At 36.6% G+C, this 20,553-nt stretch overlaps 2 protein-coding genes across 5 annotated transcripts; one reads left to right on the plus strand and one right to left on the minus strand.

The window, feature by feature from the left end:
* Window positions 1-37: 37 nt before the first annotated feature.
* On the minus strand, window positions 38-6,961 carry mpnd (MPN domain containing). Its single transcript, XM_051902023.1, has 13 exons — window positions 6,781-6,961; window positions 5,998-6,200; window positions 4,229-4,450; window positions 3,998-4,109; window positions 3,776-3,854; window positions 3,262-3,358; window positions 3,067-3,139; window positions 2,901-2,977; window positions 2,645-2,813; window positions 2,475-2,545; window positions 2,068-2,157; window positions 1,732-1,824; window positions 38-539 (listed from the first exon to the last, which is right to left on the minus strand). Exons 1-13 carry the CDS (start codon window positions 6,782-6,784, stop codon window positions 453-455), a joined length of 1,377 nt encoding a protein of 458 aa, XP_051757983.1. The 5' UTR covers window positions 6,785-6,961; the 3' UTR covers window positions 38-452.
* stap2b (signal transducing adaptor family member 2b) lies at window positions 5,109-20,512 on the plus strand. 4 transcript variants are annotated; one of them, XM_051902026.1, is made up of 15 exons: window positions 5,109-5,448; window positions 7,897-8,845; window positions 10,564-10,635; window positions 10,852-10,971; window positions 11,239-11,295; window positions 12,953-13,107; window positions 14,420-14,548; window positions 14,849-14,918; window positions 15,540-15,642; window positions 18,292-18,387; window positions 18,533-18,598; window positions 18,723-18,788; window positions 19,249-19,305; window positions 19,591-19,704; window positions 19,798-20,512. In XM_051902026.1, the coding sequence occupies exons 2-15, from the start codon at window positions 8,753-8,755 to the stop codon at window positions 19,839-19,841; spliced, it is 1,242 nt and encodes a 413-aa protein (XP_051757986.1). In that variant the 5' UTR covers window positions 5,109-5,448; window positions 7,897-8,752; the 3' UTR covers window positions 19,842-20,512. The 4 variants fall into 4 exon arrangements, 3 of the variants coding, with proteins under 3 accessions (XP_051757986.1, XP_051757985.1, XP_051757987.1); XR_007931159.1 differs by lacking the exon at window positions 5,109-5,448 and having other exon boundaries at window positions 7,161-8,845; window positions 19,188-19,305; XM_051902025.1 differs by lacking the exon at window positions 5,109-5,448 and having other exon boundaries at window positions 7,161-8,845.
* The last annotated feature ends 41 nt before the right edge of the window (window positions 20,513-20,553 follow it).

Below are 20,553 nucleotides of genomic sequence, written 5' to 3' on the forward strand. Positions count from 1 at the left end.
GTACAAGGTTAAGTCAGAAGGAAATGGAATCGGCACATTTAATTTGTTCCAGTGTATATTTTAAGGTATTCAGCAGGTAAAAGGCATTGTTCCCATATTGCGTAGTCAACATGGCACAAATCTAACCACACAAACATATAAATACTAGTCAAAAGAGAGAGAAAGAACTCAATTACCCGTCTTTTCTTTGCTAACTACCCACCAGACGTTCCTACCACACAGGAAGACAAGTTTCACAGCACAGATATGGCAGAATCTCATAAACCACAGCCAGTGATACAGACCTAACAGTCCTAAAGGCAACAGTTTGGACGGAAGCATATATGATATATCCTCCATGAAGGCATTTCATATACAGTATAACAGTGCACAGACGGTAATGCACAGGGCGGGAGGTCCCAGGTCAACAGTTCTACAGCTTAACACAAATGCACAGACATAAACTGCTCTGGTCACTGAGAGTTGCGAAGTTGGTTGTACACGTGCTCCAGGATCTGTGCGTACGCCTGGTCTTTGGGTGCGTGGCCACTTAGAGAAGCCTGAGAATGAGAGAAACAAGCGTTCCTTTAAATATTGCTAGTCAGACATAAAATTATGCTTTGCTGTGAGATTATTGTTAATGGCACTAACTGAATTATGTAAATTATAATGTTTTAAACGCAGTTTTTTTTTAATGTTAAAATTACCTTCCGTTCTAGCATAATATGCAGAGACAACTTTAAGACATTCATAGGTTGATTTCTCTTAAAAGTGCACACCGGTAAGTCTTCAAAACTTTGATTTCTGTCAGTCTAAAGCAATTTATTTTTAAAATGTCAAGTAAAAACATTAGTCCGACTGAAATCATACCAGTCTGATTTTGGTGCTTTTAAAAGGTTAGTTTACCCAAAAATTAAATTTCTGTCATTAATTACTCACCCTTATGTCGTTCCAAACCTGTAATACCTTTTTAATTCATATTCGGAACATAATTTAAGATATTTTTGATTTTTATTCAATTCCTTCTCTTCCCTGTCAGTCTGTTGATGGTGTAAACATTATTAGCCAGCTCCTGCGTCAGCATCACACACATGCGTCGTGGTGCTTACGTGAAGAGCGCCCGCCGATACTGAGCTGGCGTTCTGACGTAGAACCGGAAGTGCTGTACTGTGTTTACAAAGTAAACAGCATAGGAGACTGACAGGGAAGAGAAGAAATTGTTGAACAAAGTCATTACTTTTTGTTTTGTTTTTGCGCACAAAAAGTATTCTTGTCACTTCATAACTTTAAGGTTGAACCACTGTAGTCACATGGACTATTTTAACGATGTCTTTACTACCTTTCTGGACCCTGAAAGGTGCAACGACCTATGTGTGGTTCAGAAACCTGTCGAATTTCATCAAAAACATCTTAATTTGTGTTCTGAAGATGAATGAAGGTTTTATGGGTTTGGAACGACATGAGGGTGAGTAATAAATGACAGAAATTTCATTTTTGGGTGAACTAACTCTAATAGCATAGCTGTTTGAGCATCCCGACCAGTCCGACATAGCAACATTGGCTCAACCAATAATGTGAGTTTGCATCTGTGTTTTGAGTAATGGAAGACGGAGTGAGTGTTCAGTATTTGCAATCCTGACACTAGTGGCACTGGAATTACACAGAATAATCTTAATGTTGTAATTATAAATCATGAAATTGATTGTGTTTTGTTTGTTTGCATATGTAGGAGGAAAAGAAATAATGGCAGACCTTGATTTTATCGAGTATTGAGGTATTAGGACTCCACATCTGACTGAACTGCACCAGGTCAGGAGCAGACCGATAAAACTCCACCAACAGCATCTAAAAATATGAAACGAATAGATCTTAGCTTTTCAAAAGACTCTTTACATCATACTAATTAATTCTACAGGGTGTAATTTAGATGTTGGTTTAATCTAATCTAGAGTGAGGTGTTATCTAGAACTGCAGGAAAAGACAACCAGTAAGTGATTCACTTCAAAAAGACTATTTCTGAGACACACTGAACTGTTTTCCCAAGATGGATGTTGTTGCATAAATATAACATGCTAGTTGTTATCATACCATCTCATTGAGGACATCTGTAGTGAGGAAGTTGTCTTGCACGTATGTGACCTCTACTGCCACTGGGATGCCGTAATCATTGGGCCGTTGCTAAGAGGAAGGAACAATAAGAGTAAGCAATAACACTTAATTTTTTGTGTCGTTGTTACATGTAGTTGCTATAGTAATAATTACTGTAGATTGTGTATGATTACATGCAAGTAACCCTAAACCACACCATAATCTTAACCCTTTAGTAAGTACATGTAGTTAACTCATTTATTTAGTTTATTTATTTAGTTATTACTCAGTACTTAAATGTATAATTACACTGTAACACGGACACCTTAAAATAAAGTGTAACCGATTAAACTACTAGTTTGGAATAGATTGCGAAAAATTATTAGCAAATGTTTAAGAACGTTTACCTCAGGAGGGGGAACTACCCAGAATGGCGTGATGGTGGAGGCCACACCTTGGTTGCCATGATAATAGGGTCCTATTAGTGGTGAGACAAAGGAAAGAAAAGACTTGTCAGTGATCATTTAATAAGACGGTTTGTGTTATGCAGTGATTGTCTGTGAAATACATCACGCACCACAGATAATCCCCAGACAGGGCTGGAAACCGTTACTGCTGCCTTGTAGGCGGAGCTGGTGATCCATCTGCGAATCGATGTCCTGTAGAGACGGAAGGGCGGGGCCTCGGGGGTGACTGTGATACCATCCCACCAATGACAGCCCACGCATGAAGAGATTTTGACAAATCTGCGACATAGTTAAAAAGGTTAATTGCTGGAGACTATGGTGCGTTGCTATGTTTTTACAGCCAACAAAATAGTTTTGCAGACTAACCTCTTCTTCAACAGCTGGGGCAGCGTCTTTATCAGCCAAACGTGTACGGCATGGGAATGCCCGCAAGACCGTAAGCACTGATGAACATGAAATATACATTTGGACTGTTTCTAATTTCCAATTTGCTATTAGTTTGTACAGTAGTTACAAAAATGTTTACACTTACATTGTGTGTTAGTGTCCCATCGGCCCCCTAAATACCCCACCACCTCACTTGTGGTCAGGTGACAGTGGAAATCCTATGAATAAAGGTGGGTAAATGGTATATATTGGCTTCAACTGTTGAAACTAATTTTCATATCATCAGTATTGACTTTGCACTTGATTGTAAAATCAAAAATACATGAGCATTTCTTCATACCATCAGCAGCAGAACATTGCTGGAAACGGCTACATTAAAAGGCTGGAAGCGGTTGATCGCAGAAAAGGCGGACAGCTCTACGAGAGTGTGTGGATCCCTGTGAAAGACAAACACAGGAACATTCAGGTACACTACTGTTCAAAAGTTTGGGGTCGGTAGGTCTTTTATTTTACTTACAATGTAAAAGTCTTTACTGTCATTTCTGAGCATCCTTGCTAAATAAATTTCTTCCAAGAAAAAAAAATTGTTGACCCTAAACTTTTGAACAGTAGTGTTTGTTAGAGAACATAATTTCCATAATGCACAACAGTGCTGTCTGCTTCCCATATTGCAATTATTAGAATTTTTTCTGCCTCAAAACTAAACTGAACAAACTGGAAGCTTGAGGGCCTCAGGCAGGTAAATTAAGGTGTAGTAAATGTCATCTTAAAATTGCCGAATTACACTGTTTTACAGTAATAAATATATCTCAGGACGTAATATGTGGTTCAAATATATTTCATAGTATAATTACCTTGTAGCATCTCTGGTGCCAAGAGTGCAATACCTAACTGGAATTCTCTCTCTGTCCCTCCTCTGCATCAGGCTAATGTCTGGGGGAAACATGAAATAACTTATTTAGGAACTATAAACAGATCAAGTTATCACCTCCCAGGTGCCATGTTTTGATTAGGAATTAAGATGATTGTGAAGAATTTTTTTCTATGTAATGTCTATGTAGATAACAACATCATACCGTGCAGCTCAGGTTTGGATTTTTTATTCTTGTCCTCTACTGGTATGGCCGTTTTCCCTTCCTCTTCATCATCATCGCCCATCTCATCGTCCTCTCCTTCACTTATTAAGCTCTGAGGTAAACAAATCAAATCATACACAAACTGCTGGTTGCACAGTAATTGTTTGTCATTGTTTGACATTTTAAATTCTTGTTTACATGCTCTTAATTTATTTTTCCTCCATTGCTCACCATGTCAGCACTGGGTTGGTATTTGTGCAGCCAGGTGGTTTTGTACTGGACAAGTTTCTGTCCACGATACCGCACCGAGGCCCAGCCACAGCCAGATTTCTTGGCCGGGTTCACCAGGCGCTTACAGTGTGTTGCCCAGGCACTAGGAGAGTTAAAGATCTGGCCGGTCTCCACCCAACGGATCTTCCCATCATTCAAAAGATCTCCAACAAACTTTTTACCCTAAGGAGAGACAGACAGAGTGTATTTGCACCTGACCAGAGAAGTATTAAAGAGATAGTTCACCCAAAAATGAAAATTCTGTCATTATTTATTCACCCTCATGACAGTCACTGTCAGTTTTATTATATGAGTCATTCCACGAAACCGGTACGATTTGGACTTACACATTTTTAGATTTTTTACCAAAATGGTTTAATTTTCTGAACACCCCACAACATTAATGACATATTTAACTTCCAGAAAAACATATTTTCCCATCTCAGGCATCAAATCCCTATTATTGTTGTTCATTATTTTAAGTTATGGACACTATGGGAGCTCTCTGAATATTATTATAAAATGTATTGTTATAAAATCAACATTTCCCCATTAATCAGATGTCCCTCACACTAATTCAGTAATTGCAAATATAAAAGTTACATAAAATCTCACACTTTTGCTATACTAAAGCCTGAAATGGGCACTTTTTGTGACAGCAACCTCATCATTTTTTATCAAAGGCTTAACTTCAGAATTTGAACTAAAATCAGTATTCTTATGATTGCTCTGAACATTTCAGACAGAATTCAACTAACTTTAAATTACTTTTTTATAAACTTAACAAAAAAAAAAAATAAAAATGTAGGTGTGACAGGGTTAAGTGTGACAGGGTTGTGATTTTTTGCCCAAATTGGCCACTGCTTTAAATCTAGTAAATAAATGGAGAGTGCATGGCATGCATGATATTAAGAAATCATGAATAATGTTGAAATAACAAAGATAATTTTCACAAGTAATAGTTTTCTATCTTTAATTGATGTAACAGGGTTGAGTCCTTAAGCTTGACAAACACAATTTCACAACATCATTTAGTTATAATTATTAAAGAAGGTGGTAACACAATGTTGTTCAGAAGACTTCTATGATGTCACTTCCTATTAATGATGTCACATAAGTATCAGTTCGTTATTTTTATAGGGGGAGAATGGTTTGTGTAACGGGGTTGAGGGGTTACTGAGGTACGGAACTAAATGATGTGATTTTAATGAATAATCATGAATTTACTCAGAAAAAAACATTACCAGCAAAAAAGCACAGATGGATATTTATGGGAATGGCAAAATGAATGGACTTTTTTCTCATTTTATTACTCATATCCCAAGTAGACTTTCATAGAAGGCATTGAGGGACATGACAAAATAGGTGGTGTTAACTGAAAAAAACATGTATGTCATGTTTTTAAACATTATTAAAGGAGACATTTCAATTAATACAAAAAGCTTTTAAAAATATATTTTGGTGACCCAATAGATAAAATACACTGAAAAAGGTTAGAGGGACTCAAATCGAACCGGTTTTGTGGAATGACTCGTATGGAAAAAACTCTTTTTGTTTTACACTTTTCCATGGACCCCATAGCAATCCCTTCCCGACCCCAGTTTTGATTAATTTTAACAGGTCTGGAAGGGTGAACAAATGCTACAGTTTTCATTTATTGGTGAACTATTTATTTAACAATAACAGATATAAATGGTAATAGCCCTAATGGTGGAATTTCTGGACAGTACCAGGTAGTGTATGGACAGAACGCCATCTCCAGGCTCCACAAGGCCATCTTTTAAGAGGACTCTTAGTGTGATGCCTCTCCTGGTCAGGAGGGACCCCCTCCCAGAGGAAGCCCTCAGGTCAGCATCTTCAGCCCCACTCAACTCCTCATCCTCTTCATCCGCTCCTTCTTCGACAACCTGAGGAGACGAAGGTGGCTCTGAGCCTGAAGACAACAACAGACAGAAGAAATGAATTAATACAGGCAAGAATACATCAAGCATCTTTATTAAGCTTTTATATATATATATATATATATTAATGGGGTGGAATCATATCTAAACCCTGGTAAAGAGAACAGAAATCTAATATTTTATACAAGGAATTAAAAGAAATTTCTCATGAAAAATTTATTTTGTTATATTTTATTTACAAAATTACAGTTTAATGTCCTTAGATCAAGTTTTCAAACATAATCTCACAAACTTGTGCATTGTAAAATTATAATGTCCCTCGAACAAAGTCTTTACTTGGGACTCTGAACTCTCGTGTGGGAAAATATGGCTTTTATTGTGGGACAAAAATAGTCAACACATCGAAGCTCACATCAGGGAATCAGCGACTGTCCGCTGCCATCTCCATCTGATAAGCTTTTTTTCCAGAAATTAAAACAAAACCGCTGATAATCTGTCGAGAAACGGTTCGTCCTTCGCGTGTTTTGTTCTCGCTCCTTTCCGCAACCCCGCGGCCTACTAATTATTAATTTCACCCGTTTATTAAAAAAATCACTATTTTTTTAATCTCACCCATTTCGTGATAATCGTCGGAAAACGCTTTGACCTGAAACTGCTCCACAGACTGATGTGATGTCTTTCTTTCCGCCACTTCAGTTTAGCGGTGTTAATATAACACTTCTGTGCGGACACTCGCCACCAGGCTGTTATTCAAAAACATAAAATGAAGGCGTGTGTGTGTCTGCAGTGTGGTTTCCTTGTGTAGTGTTGCTTTAATGTCAATTCCCCTCCCCTTTCTCCTTCCTACCCGTCCTTGTCATTTACTCCCCTTTATAAATTAGTGGTGTTTGTGGTTGTAGACCCTCCAGCACGGGGGGATGGATGTGTTTTGCATTGCTGTTACAACGGAAGACATATTCGCGGAAATATTACAAACAAATTGGCTGCGATTGTTTACCATTTTTGTGTTTATATCAGTTTAGATACAGTTTCTAATGGCCTTGGACTACGGTCAAATGAGCAGTCGACTGGGACCCAGCAGTGGACAGATGGTTTGTTTTGGGCAATATGCGCGTATATTATAGGATTTACGGTAATGAATGGGACATAGTGTCACCGTTAAATGTTCTCACCGTTAGATGTCGCCAAAGAACGCCGTATTATTCCAACGCACATAAACTTGAAATTTTTTTGAAAATTACCAACACAAACACAAAATCACAATGTCATTAACCGAATCCTGAGGGGAAAAAATGTTATCTTAAATCTAACCTCAAACTGCCTCTGATACACTAAGCACACACTGCACACTGGTATAAGATTAATTTTAAATATTATAATCATAACCACTTACTGATATGAATCGGGTTTTTCAGAGAAACCTCTTTGCAACTTAATGATGCATATTATGCACACATTACAATGTAGTGACGTAACCTACTTTTGCACAATGCCTTTTTGGAAACTTTAGCTATAAGGAAAACTTTTTTGCTTAGCATTTGAAATGTCATGAATGTTTCATTCTTCAATGTAATAAAGGATATGGGAAAAGCTTGGGATAAGCCCAGATTGCTGGTTTAACTTAGAAGAACTCTGTGACGACCCCTTGAGTTTCTGTAACAGTTAAAATCGTCCATTTACCGGTTTTATTTTGTATTATTTGTGTAACGGGGTTGAGGGGTTACTGAGGTACGGAACTAAATGATGTGATTTTAATGAATAATCATGAATTTACTCAGAAAAAAACATTACCAGCAAAAAAGTACAGATGGATATTTATGGGAATGGCAAAATGAATGGACTTTTTTCTCATTTTATTACTCATATCCCAAGTAGACGTTCATAGAAGGCATTGAGGGACATGACAAAATAGGTGGTGTTAACTGAAAAAAACATGTATGTCATGTTTTTAAACATTATTAAAGGAGACATTTCAATTAATACAAAAAGCTTTTAAAAATATATTTTGGTGACCCAATAGATAAAATACACTGAAAAAGGTTAGAGGGACTCAAATCGAACCGGTTTTGTGGAAAAGCTTGGGATAAGCCCAGATTGCTGGTTTAACTTAGAAGAACTCTGTGACGACCCCTTGAGTTTCTGTAACAGTTAAAATCGTCCATTTACCGGTAGGATTTTGGAAATCGGTGCTATTTCGTCACGGGTATTTCCTCGTATGATTTCGTTTACGTGCCTGCGGGGGTTTTTTGTCTGCAGCTATTCTTACATTTCTTCTCAGTGGGCGGGACTTTCATGCCTTCCGGCAACCCTCGAGTGCACCTGACTCACCTGTGTACAGGTAAGGGGGTGGGGGATAAGGGTGACAGCACCTATAACTCTTCAAAAAGTCATTTGTTACTTCCAGTCCACAAGGTTTCTGTTCGTCACTAACGTTTTGTAAAGCATTAGCACCTTAATTTTAATATGTATTTGAGCATCAAATAACGCCTTAAAACGTGCAGGTGGACAGTGAAGGGTTTTCTTTCAAACACTTGAATTGTTTTATGAGAAGTTTGCAGTTGGCGGGAAAGTAACTTCTGTGATTATGGCAAACGCAAATCGCCATAGACGAGTGAGATCTCAGCTGCCATCATGTTATCACGAAGGCTTTCTGGAAAAGAAATCCATCAGAGACAAGGTAAGTGTGTAATATCTATATGCGCACGCGTTGTGTAATGTATATAGCCTATATATTTGACATCTCCAGTTTTTATTAAAGGAAAGGAACTTGTTCAATTTACTGGGCTTCAGTTAGAGTTTACCATGTGAACCATCTTCTTATCATGACCATAGGCTATATCTTTTACTGTCACACATTGCTAGTTTTACTGTAAATGTTGAATCGGCTTTTATCTCAGTATTTCTGTTGAAGGATCATCCCTCTCTAAATAGCACAGTTATTTGGATTCTTTCATGACTAATCTTGATATTTGATGTCTTTAACGACTTATTTTGAAATGTAGGCCTATTATAATGTATGTATAAAAGCTTTAAATCTGTATTTTTTTGTTGTACTTAGAATTATGGTTAACACTTTACAATAAGGTTTAATTTGCTAACATTAGTTAATGCAGTAACTAACATGAACTAACAGTAAGCAATACATTTTTTTTTTTTACAACTTTTATTAATCTTTGTTATTGTTAGTTAATATAAATACAGTTGTTCATTGTTCATGTTATTTCACAGTGCATTAACTAATGTTAACAGATACAACCTTTGATTTTAAAAAAATATATTCGTAAATGTTGAGATTAACATTAAGATTAATAAATGCTGTATAGTGTTCATACTAATTTCATGTTAACTAATGTTAACAAATGAAATCTTATTGTAAAGCGTTACCAAAATGTGCATCTTAAATAATTAAACAGTGAATTATATTTCCTGTTTATATGAATAAAATAAAAATGTAAAAAAGGTCAAATAATATGTTACTTTTTATTTTATTCATATAAACAAGAAATGTCATATTCACTGTTTATTTGAGTCCCGCAGTGACCCTAACAAATGTGCTTTTTGTAATAGCTTCACAGAACATTATTTATGGACAGACACAGCATGTTCTATCAAATGCTTTAAATTTTATTGTAAGCAATCAGTAAAGACACCAAATTTTAATGTAAGTAAAGAGTAAAGACACCTAATATAAAGATACGACCAGTGATCCTCAAGAAAGCAGGAGATGTTTTCTGTTGTCATCATAAGAGCGTCACAAGTGTGTTACAACATGAGAGCTGTTTTCCGAAATAAAACTGGTCTGGTGGCATACTTGCGTGCAGATCAAACACTACAGATAAAGGATTTGCATTGTAAAAATGTTTTAAGTAAAGTAGATTTTCTTGTTTACAAATTAGGTCTTTGCTTACATCCTGCTGATAGAGCTCATCCCGTTTTGTAAAAAAGTCTCTTATGAGTTCATGATTTATTATAGGTCAGCAGTGACCTAAATATTTTGCATAATGACATGTGCTTTGACGACACATATTTTTGATTAAAATCAAATCAAATATATTTGCAGCTCTGGGTCATGTCTTGTTTCTGAACTGTTCTTTCCGGAAAAAAAAAGAATGTCATAGTTTTCTTCATTCCTTTCATTCTTACAAACCGAGTATGTATTTTATGAATAAACTCAAGTAATAATTTGTCAACATTTTGTCAACAACTCTAAACATATTCTGTTTGCGAAAACATATGTACACACAATTTGAGACCACATTGAAAATCTGGGATTCAATACAAATACTGTAAATGTTATGGTGTAAAATTAATAAGAAATATTTATGGTTGTTCAGTAATTTTTTTTATTCAGAAACTATATTTATCTTCGGTTAATATTTCCTTTTCTTTTCACAGATGGGTCGTAAACTCTGGACCAGTTTATGTGGAAATTCACTCTTTTTCTTCAATAACACTAAAGACAGTGTTGTAAGTGTTTTTACAAGCTGCCTTTTACATTTACTTTTTAACATATAACTAGTAGAAAATAATTTCGATATGTGTGTGCATTTTCTAACATACGTATATTGGCATAAATGCATTTAAATGCAAGCTTGCAGTCCTGTAGGTTGTTTGTTTGCATATATGTTTGCCTGAGAATGGATTATCTATGCATCAACTGTTTGCTTGTGCTTCTGAATGCAGTATGTAGAGAAGCTGGAGCTCACTGATCTTATCACAGTGTCCGATGACTGCTGTCGTGACCGAAACCTGAATGCTGGTGGATTTACTCTACACATGAAAAATGAAGACATCAAGATGATTGTAGGGACATTTTCTTTTAAACATTTTCCTTTTGCATATGACATTTACATTTACATGCAATTGAAAATGCATTCTAAGCAACAGCATCTTCCTTTTGCATATGCTATTTAAGGGATTAAAAGGGTTGGCACACTGCACAACTCTGCAAAACTAATCTGCCTTTGATTTTACTGCAGTACCCTTACAGCTGTTTAACCTTTAGTTATTTAAATCTGGTAATACACATCCAATATCATGCATTTTCCTCCTATTTCTCTGTTTTCTCAGGCACCCAGCCTTGAGGCCAGAGAACTGTGGAAAGGCTTCTTGCTCTCAATTTCCAAGGTCGGTTGTGCTTTTTAAAAAAACGAATCTTTAGTATACAGTGGTACAGAAAGTTTTAAGATTTTGAATACTATTGATATATTTTGAATTTTATGGAGGTCTATTTGCCAGACAAACCCACTTTGCTAAAGTGAACTCATGTAATAACTTTGTTTTGTTCATCTATAAAGCCAATAATTGGGCTGTGATTTCTGATGCTCATCTTATCCCTTTTTTCTTGAACTCCAAGGTTAATGTTTGCCATACCAGAGAGTTTTTCACTTGCAATCATCTATGTGATGAACTGTCAGTACCTCTATATGACTTTTTGTTTGTCAGCATGTACCACCAAAATCAGTCCTTTGTACATGTCATAGGGTGCGTCTCAATCAACTCCCTAATTCAGTAGTCAAGGCACTGATCAGAGAGTCAGACATTTTTAAAGGGTTAGTTCACCCAAAAATGAAACTAATGTCATTTATTATTCACCCTCATGCCGTTCCACACCCGTAAGACCTTCGTTAATCTTCGGAATACAAATTAAGATATTTTTGTTGAAATCCGATGGCTCAGTGAGGCCTCCAAAGCCAGCAATGACATGTCCTCTCTCAAGATCCATTAATGTACTAAAAACATATATTTAAATCAGTTCATGTGAGTACAGTGGTTCAATATTAATATTATAAAGCGACGAGAATATTTTTGGTGCGCCAAAAAAAAAACAAAATAACAACTTATTATAGTGATGGCCGATTTCAAAACACTGCTTCATTAAGTTTCGGAGCGTTATGAATCAGCGTGTCAAATCATGATTCAGATCGTGTGTCAAACCGCCAAACTGCTGAAATCACGTGACTTTGGCGCTCCGAACCGCTGATTCGACACGCTGATTCATAACGTTCCGAAGCTTCCTGAAGCAGAAACATATTCATGTGAGCCAACTCACTACACGCGAAATTTGTTTTAAAAAACAAAACATTATTATGTTTCAGCATAAACATACATAGCTAGACAGGTAATGAACATAATCTAGCTAACATTTATAATTAATTTATAAATATAATACTTTATACAGTTACTGTCATAACTTGTTTTCATGACAAATTTATTTAAACATACATTAAATAACCAAGACATTACTAACAGGTTAAGTAAATAAAATGAATAGGCTAATATAGTGCATATACAAAATGCTCCCCTCTAGAGTTCATTTCTCTAGTGAACTAACATGCTGTCGACACTAAAAGTAATGCTACAGGAGATATTATTCTCAAGTTGTTTTATTGATGTCTTTCCGCAGTTGAAACACTTGTTCAGAGATTACATGTAAACATACCGAGCGATCGTCTCTTCTTCTTCTTCTGCGCTTTTAGCAAACAGCATTGCATTACCGCGCGCGCCCCCTTCTGGATTGGAGCGTGGATCTCCTGCGACCGATTGTATTCATCTTCGTAAGAAAGACACAGAAAGACATCTGTGCCTGTAGAGACATTGTACAACGAGGACGTTGCCATGTCACCGGAAATAGAGCCATCAGTGTCCCAATGTGTAGCGAGTCAGGGTCCTTACCAGTGCCCGAATTCAGTGCCGTGAATTTACTGATTCACGACCTAGGGAGCTGAATGAAATGTACTCATACACAGTCAGATAAATAATTCTCACTGTTTCTGTCCTTCAGCTATCTGTGCCAACTTTTCTGAACCTGCTGCCTGGCCAGATTCACATGATGAAGGAAATAATTGAGAAAGAGAAAAAGAGGCAGCGGCTTCTTTCAGTTCCACCACCATCTCAGGGTTCTGACAATTATGTTATTGTTGTGCCAGAAATGCCTATGTAAGTTAAAACCACTCACTTTACTAGCGTCAATGTAATGTTAAAGATTAAAGGTGATGTGTGTAATTTTTTTTATGTTTAGTGTACTTTCTCCTGTCCCAGCAGAGTCAACAAACAGATAGTCTGCCCAAACTTACGCCATTGGTTGACCAACACAACAACATTAGCTCAACCAATGGTGTTAGTCTGGGGTGGCACTATCTTTTTGGCTGACCAGTGGCAGGTGAGAAGAGTGTTTGGGGAAACAAGTGGGAAACCACTCTTTATTTTCAACTGTGGCACTGAAATTACACACTTCACTTCTAATAATATATTGTTCTGTATGTAACCACATTTGCATGCAATCGAAAATGCATTCTGAAACAGCATCTTCCTTTTTCTTTATGCCATTTAAGGAATTAAAAAGGTTGGCACACTGCACTTTTTGTTCCATTGACTTCCATTCATACACATATGTGTGATATGACGTCATATTTTTACTCTGTGGATTTGAAGTCATATCAATTCTGTTGCAATGTTCAAAGAAATTGTGCATGTTTAAAGACTAGTGTGACCTTGGCTTAAAGGGATAGTTCACCCCACCCAAAAATAAAAAAAATTGTCATCACTTACTCACCCTCACGTTGTTCCAATCCTGTATGAGCACAAAATAAGATATTTTGAAGAATGTTGGTAATCAAACAGTTGACGATAGCCATTGACTTCCATATTGGGGGGAAAAATACTATGGAAGTCAATGGCTACCGTCAACTGTCTGGTTACCAACATCCTTCAAAATATATTCTTTTGTGTTCAACAGAAGAAAGAAACAGGTTTGAAACAATGTGAGGGCGAGTAAATGATGACAGAATTTTCATTTTTGGGTGATCTATCCCTTTAAGAGTAAGCAGTTTAATGCACCTGGGTTTCGAAACGTGGCTTATGTGGTCAAGTAAACACGTTTTTAAGAATGCATATGTGCGTGAAAAAGACTGTGGTACTAAAGTAACAGAAAACAGCTTACTGGTAGCACAGCATGTAGGAGGGTTTACGCAGTACGTGTGAATACCGCTTTTGTGTCTTAAAGTCACCATTAAATAAAAATTGACAATTCTTATTTTTTATGGAACATTGCAGTATTTGTTATAAATTATTGACCTGTGCACATAATTTTTTTTTATTCACTTTACATCATAAACTTTAATGATAACTTCGGTTTCATGCTGACTTTAAAGACTTTTCTCGCAATTTCTAATGTGCATGTGAACATAGTGACTCAATGAAATAAAATAATCATGCCTGTTATGTAAAAATACAATGATGCTTTGTGCAGGTGTTATTATCCTGTCAATCGCATCGAAGCGGAAATCTTACTGGAAAGGAACGCTGATCAGGGAAACCTACTGCTGCGGCGGCGTCAAGATGGGTCTTTTGCTCTCACCACTCACCAAGATATTAACGGGTAAAATGCTCTCATCTGTGCTCAGTACAGAACCATGTTGAATCTATTTGCTGGGCAGACAGCTTGCAAATGCATTATCGGTGATTGCTGGATGCCCTGGAGATCTTCATTTATTGTAATTATCTTTATCTTCTGAATTGCTCCTCAATCTGGTTCAATTGCCTTGAACCGTGCACTTTGATCTGATCTGAATAAAACATGTTACACAATAGTTGGCATGTTCTGGGAAGTTCTGCTTTAGTAAAACTGAATTTCAGGTAAGAATGAATATCCTAATGAATCTTCTCTTGCGTCCAACAGACCAGTATTCAAACATTACTGTGTGTCTCGGAGGCCCGAAGGAGGATTCGTTATTGCCCTTGAGACTCCTGTAAGTAATAGATTGTTCTTTCATTTTCAAATCACTTTAGAATAAAAGCATGTGATTAAATAATAGATTATGTTCACAATATGCCTAATAAAAGCTTGAGACTAATAGGAAGACTCTTGGAACATCTAAGAATTCATTTAACCATTTATAAACTTGTAATTTTGTGTGAACTCCGAGCTCTTGCGAAAGGCACACAGTCTTAATCTGTGATTGCTCTGAAAGCAAAGAGGAAGTTTTGATAAGAAAAAGTTTTATGGGACAGTTTTGGGAATCGGGCGCAGTGGGTCAGTACAGCTGATGTGTTATACATTAAACATTTCTTGGCAGTTACCACAGAGCTTTAGATATGTTAGATATGTTTTTTTATCTGAAACCACACCCTAGAATTTTTCCTTCTTTTTCATTTAAAATTTTTGAGCTGAAGAAAAAAAAAGGCATTCAATGGCATCTGACACAAGTTCTCGCGTATTACTGGTTATATGTTATTGTGTATTTAGTGATAAATGTTTCTCCAAGGATCAGACATAGCTTATTGCCACACTTGAATCATTTACTGTTGTATGTTCACTGATGTATCAGACAATGTGAGTGTGTTCACATGCCTTGTTTACAAACACACAGATCACCTGTGACACCCTGCATGATGTCGTTAACTACGTGGTGGAGAAGAGCAGTGGGGTTTTGGTGCCTCTTCTGATGGAGCAACACTATGAGAAAAATATCAGTAAGAGACTAATTTAGTAGTGTTTTTTGGAAAGTATTTAAGGAAAATCTTGTTTGTCAGCCAGTCTGACATACAAACCCGATTCCAAAAAAGTTGGGACACTGTAAAAATTGTGAATAAAAAAGGAATGCAATGATGTGGAAGTTTAAAATTTCAATATTTTATTCAGAATACAACATAGATGACATATCAAATGTTTAAACTGAGAAAATGTATCATTTTAAGGAAAAAATTAGTTGATTTTAAATTTCATGGCATCAACACATCTCAAAAAAGTTGGGACAAGGCCATGTTTACCACTGTGTGGCATCCACTATTCTTTTTATAACAGTCTGTAGACATCTGGGGACTGAGGAGACAAGTTGCTCAAGTTTAGGAATAGGAATGTTGTCCCATTCTTGTCTAATACAGGCTTCTAGTTGCTCAACTGTCTTAGGTCTTCTTTGTCGCATCTTCCTCTTTATGATGCGCCAAATGTTTTCTATGGGTGAAAGATCTGGACTGCAGGCTGGCCATTTCAGTACCCGGATCCTTCTTCTACGCAGCCATGATGTTGTAATTGATGCAGTATGTGGTCTGGCATTGTCATGTTGGAAAATGCAAGGTCTTCCCTGAAAGAGACAACGTCTGGATGGGAGCATATGTTGTTCTAGAACTTGGATATACCTTTCAGCATTGATGGTGCCTTTCTAGATGTGTAAGCTGCCCATGCCACACGCACTCATGCAACCCCATACCATCAGAGATGCAGGCTTCTGAACTGAGCGCTGATAACAACTTGGGTTGTCCTTGTCCTCTTTAGTCCGGATGAAATGGCGTCCCAGTTTTCCAAAAATAACTTCAAATTTTGATTCGTCTGACCACAGAACAGTTTTCCACTTTGCCACAGTCCATTTTAAATGAGCCTTGGCCCAGAGAAAACCCCTGCGCTTCTGGATCATGTTTAGATATGGCTTCTTTTTTGACCTATAGAGTTTTAGCCGGCAACAGCGAATGGCACGGTGGATTGTGTTCACCGACAATGTTTTCTGGAAGTATTCCTGAGCCCATGTTGTGATTTCCATTACAGTAGCATTCCTGTATGTGATGCAGTGCCGTCTAAGGGCCCGAAGATCACGGGCATCCAGTATGGTTTTCCGGCCTTGACCCTTACGCACAGAGATTGTTCCAGATTCTTTGAATCTTTGGATGATATTATGCACTGTAGATGATGATAACTTCAAACTCTTTGCAATTTTTCTCTGAGAAACTCCTTTCTGATATTGCCCCACTATTTTTCGCTGCAGCATTGGGGGAATTGGTGATCCTCTGCCCATCTTGACTTCTGAGAGACACTGCCACTCTGAGAGGCTCTTTTTATACTCAATCATGTTGCCAATTGACCTAATAAGTTGCAAATTGGTCCTCCAGCTGTTCCTTATATGTACATTTAACTTTTCCGGCCTCTTATTGCTACCTGTCCCAACTTTTTTGGAATGTGTAGCTCTCATGAAATCCAAAATGAGCCAATATTTGGCATGACATTTCAAAATGTCTCACTTTCAACATTTGATATGTTATCTATATTCTATTGTGAATAAAATATAAGTTTATGAGATTTGTAAATTATTGCATTCCTTTTTTATTCACAATTTGTACAATGTCCCAACTTTTTTGGAATGGGGTTTGTACTTGTTGGAATGAATCATCAATCTAGAAAATGTTTACAACACCATGAAAGATGAATGACAAGCAGGTCATGAAACAAACTTAAATGTGTCACCACATCATAGAAATTTGTAGAAGCCACTAAAGAAATTGGCTGACACACTGAGATGAACTATTGCTTTCAGTTTTACTATTAGACAGGTTTTTAGTCGCCATGATTTTGCCAAGTCATGTTCCTGGATCATCATCGTTTGTTGATCCAGGAACAACATTCCTGTTCATAAACAGTCCTAACCCTATCCCTACCCCTAAAACTAACCCTAAAAACCTGTAAACCTGTATCTTATATCCAATTAGTTGACTGGAATGTTGTTCCAGGATCAACAAGTTTCTACTCGGTGAAATCATGTTCACCATGGGTTTCCAGTTGGCTGACAAAAAAAATTGACTATATTTTTTGGACTACACATTTTGGTCAGAATGCTGTTTGAACATACAAAAATACATTGCACAAAACTTTTTATTTCTCAAGAAATACAGAAATATGTATTTATTCCTTTACATTTTGTACATGTTTGCTTTTTAAGTTCTTTTTGGTTTGTATAAACCAAATGTATATGTACAAATTTCGCATATGTACAAAATCATCCAAAAAGTGTTTTCAAAACACAGTAACAGACTGATGCCGGAGCTGAAACTATGAAAAGGATCTCTTTGCATAACAAACACATCGGTTGAGAACTAATTTGTTCTGTATTGTGAACTAATACTTGTCATTCCGTTGTAATTGAAACTGGTGGTTTTCCTTCTCTATTTTTCTGACTTAATGAAGGCTAGCATTATTTGTATTGATCTTTATAGAAATTGACTAAAGCAGGGCCGGCATTAGAGTTTTACAGCAAATAATATTGCATATATACACACATACACTTTATTTCAACACAAAGAAAGCAGTCTGGGAGAAATAACTGGCAACGTATTGTTATTTTTTTTCTCCCTCAGCAATTATTAAGCCAAATGAAGAAAATGGTGAGATAAGTGAACATTGTCTCAGAAATGTCCCTTCACCTACTCCTCCGATGCCACCCCCCAAACCAGGTAATACATCTTTAGCATTTTTAAGCACACATACAAACTGTTAAAACATATTTTATTGGGTTTAATGAGTGTCCAACTGATAGCTCTACTTTTAGAAAACATGAAATGTTATGAAAAATAAATAACTCTTGATTTGTATGTTTAGTCACAAGGAATGTCAGGTCCAGTCCAGAACCAAACGTACCTGAAAATGAATACCTCAGTGTCTCAGGTGAGTCCTTGCAGTTTTTTTAGCTTCTTTCAGTGTTTTGCAGTTGATTTACTTGGATATACTGTTTTAAATAGTGTTTCTAATGCATGTTGTTGATCCTGTTGAGTATGTTTTTGTTTTCCAGATACTGGAGAGTATGAGGTGGATCAGGCCACATGTAACAAACCTCCTGTCCTACCACGTCTTTCAGGTAACACAAATAGCCATTCCAATTTTCCATTCCAGCATTTACTTTTTTTTAACAGTTGCGTTTTTGTTCTGCAATATACACTGTTTAAATGTCTAGGGTGAGTAAGATGTTTTTTTAAAGAAGTCAGTGCTTTTATTCAGCAAAGATGCATTCAGTTGATCAAAAAGTGATAGGCATTTTGTTACCAAAAAAAAATCAAAAATCAAATAAATGCTGTTCATCAAAGAATTAAAAAAAAAAAATGTATCCACAAAAATATTAAGCAGCACAACTGTTTTCAACATTGATGTTGAGCACCAAATCAGTCCATCACAGGAATAAATTACATTTAGAAATTTTTAATTGTAATAATATTTTACTATATTACTTATTTTACTGTTTTTGATCAAATAAATGCAGCCTTGGTGAGCATAAGAGAGAGACTTCCAGATATCATTCTGATGATGGTCTTTCGTTTTAGCAGGACGGTATTTGCCGCATCAGATTTCAATGCCTGGAGATCTAAACACCAGTTCAGGTGAGTTCAGTATGAATTGTTTTTGAGAACTTGTTGTCTGGCCTGAAATAGTGATATCTTGTCATCAGAGTTCATGTGGGTGGAGATGTTGCAGTGATAAACTGCTTTATACATTTTGTCAGGGCAAGTTTGACGTCTCTTGGTGTAAATACAAAGCATTTAGTACAAATTACCATCCCAGTGTGATCACTTTCCCAGTGTTATGTTGGACAGATCTCTGGATTTTGCTGCTAATGATCTCAAAGAAAAGCAGCACCATTATAATGTGTTCTGCTTTGAATGTAGATGGTGTAAGAAAACCTTTGGTACCTCCTGGCTACAGTAAAACACCTTCCCGAAGCAACAGTATGTCTGGCTTGCATGAGAATTTTTCTACTCGTGAGCAGCGTGTTGACATAAGTAAGAACAAATTTTTGTTTTGAGCATCTGATATGATTTTTTCTTTTTTTTTACTCCAAATCCCTAACTCACTATGGTTTTGTTTTTTAACAGATGAGCTCCAGAATGCTATTAGGAGACGAGCTATCCCAGAATGATTGTAATCTCAGTAAGATGATGGTAATAATAATGGTTTCATTGTTGAACGAGGAATAATTCCTTAGTATTAAGCCAGCAGATGCATGAATATACAGCTTTACTCACCTGAACGCTGTATCTGTGAGATTTGTCCACTGCTGTCCAGTTGGCTGGATCAACAAATAGGCCCTTGAATCAAGTTTTCTTTATTGATCCTTTCAGCATTATGATATATTAGTTATTTACAATCATTTATTACACCATCATATCGTTCATTATGTGCCTCATTGTGACCTTTGTAGCTGCTGACTGTAAATCACTACTGCTGTGTAGTCAAACTCAAATTGCAAGTTTATTTCACTGATGTACTGTTGATTTATCACAATTTCAGAGATTATTCCTGTGAAAAGTCATACAAATGTTTTGTCTTGAATTCCTATGTATTGGATAGCTGGTCTATGTCTCTTTTCTCTGCCTCTGATATTAAAAAAATATCAGGCTTGCTACAAAGAAAAGGTTTGTTGTTGATATGATGATTTATACTGACTTTACTATGTGGGGAAGTTGCAGGTCTTCTTTCTCCAGATAGAGAAACAGATCAAACGAATGTTGTTTTTCTGTTCCTGTTAAAACATGACATGTTTTATTCTATGTATTTTAAGAACAATACAATGATCACGGAAAAAATGTACACTGTGTCATACTTTTTTCCTTGTGTGGATGTGCAAGACA

The sequence above is a fragment of the Ctenopharyngodon idella genome, chromosome 8 (assembly GCF_019924925.1).
Source record: "Ctenopharyngodon idella isolate HZGC_01 chromosome 8, HZGC01, whole genome shotgun sequence".
NCBI lineage: Eukaryota > Metazoa > Chordata > Actinopteri > Cypriniformes > Xenocyprididae > Ctenopharyngodon > Ctenopharyngodon idella.

Bases quoted from the DNA above. Each gene is read 5' to 3' on its own strand.
- mpnd (XM_051902023.1), bottom strand. The intron at 3,855-3,997 runs GTATGATGTTGT...TGTTTCCCCCAG, and splicing joins ATCCAAACCTGAGCTGCACG to ACATTAGCCTGATGCAGAGG. The intron at 3,359-3,775 runs GTAATTATACTA...TGTCTTTCACAG, and splicing joins GGCACCAGAGATGCTACAAG to GGATCCACACACTCTCGTAG.
- stap2b (XM_051902026.1), top strand. From the start codon at position 8,753: ATGGCAAACGCAAATCGCCATAGACGAGTGAGATCTCAGCTGCCATCA. The intron at 8,846-10,563 runs GTAAGTGTGTAA...TTCTTTTCACAG, and splicing joins AGAAATCCATCAGAGACAAG to ATGGGTCGTAAACTCTGGAC. The intron at 19,705-19,797 runs GTAAGAACAAAT...GTTTTTTAACAG, and splicing joins TGAGCAGCGTGTTGACATAA to ATGAGCTCCAGAATGCTATT.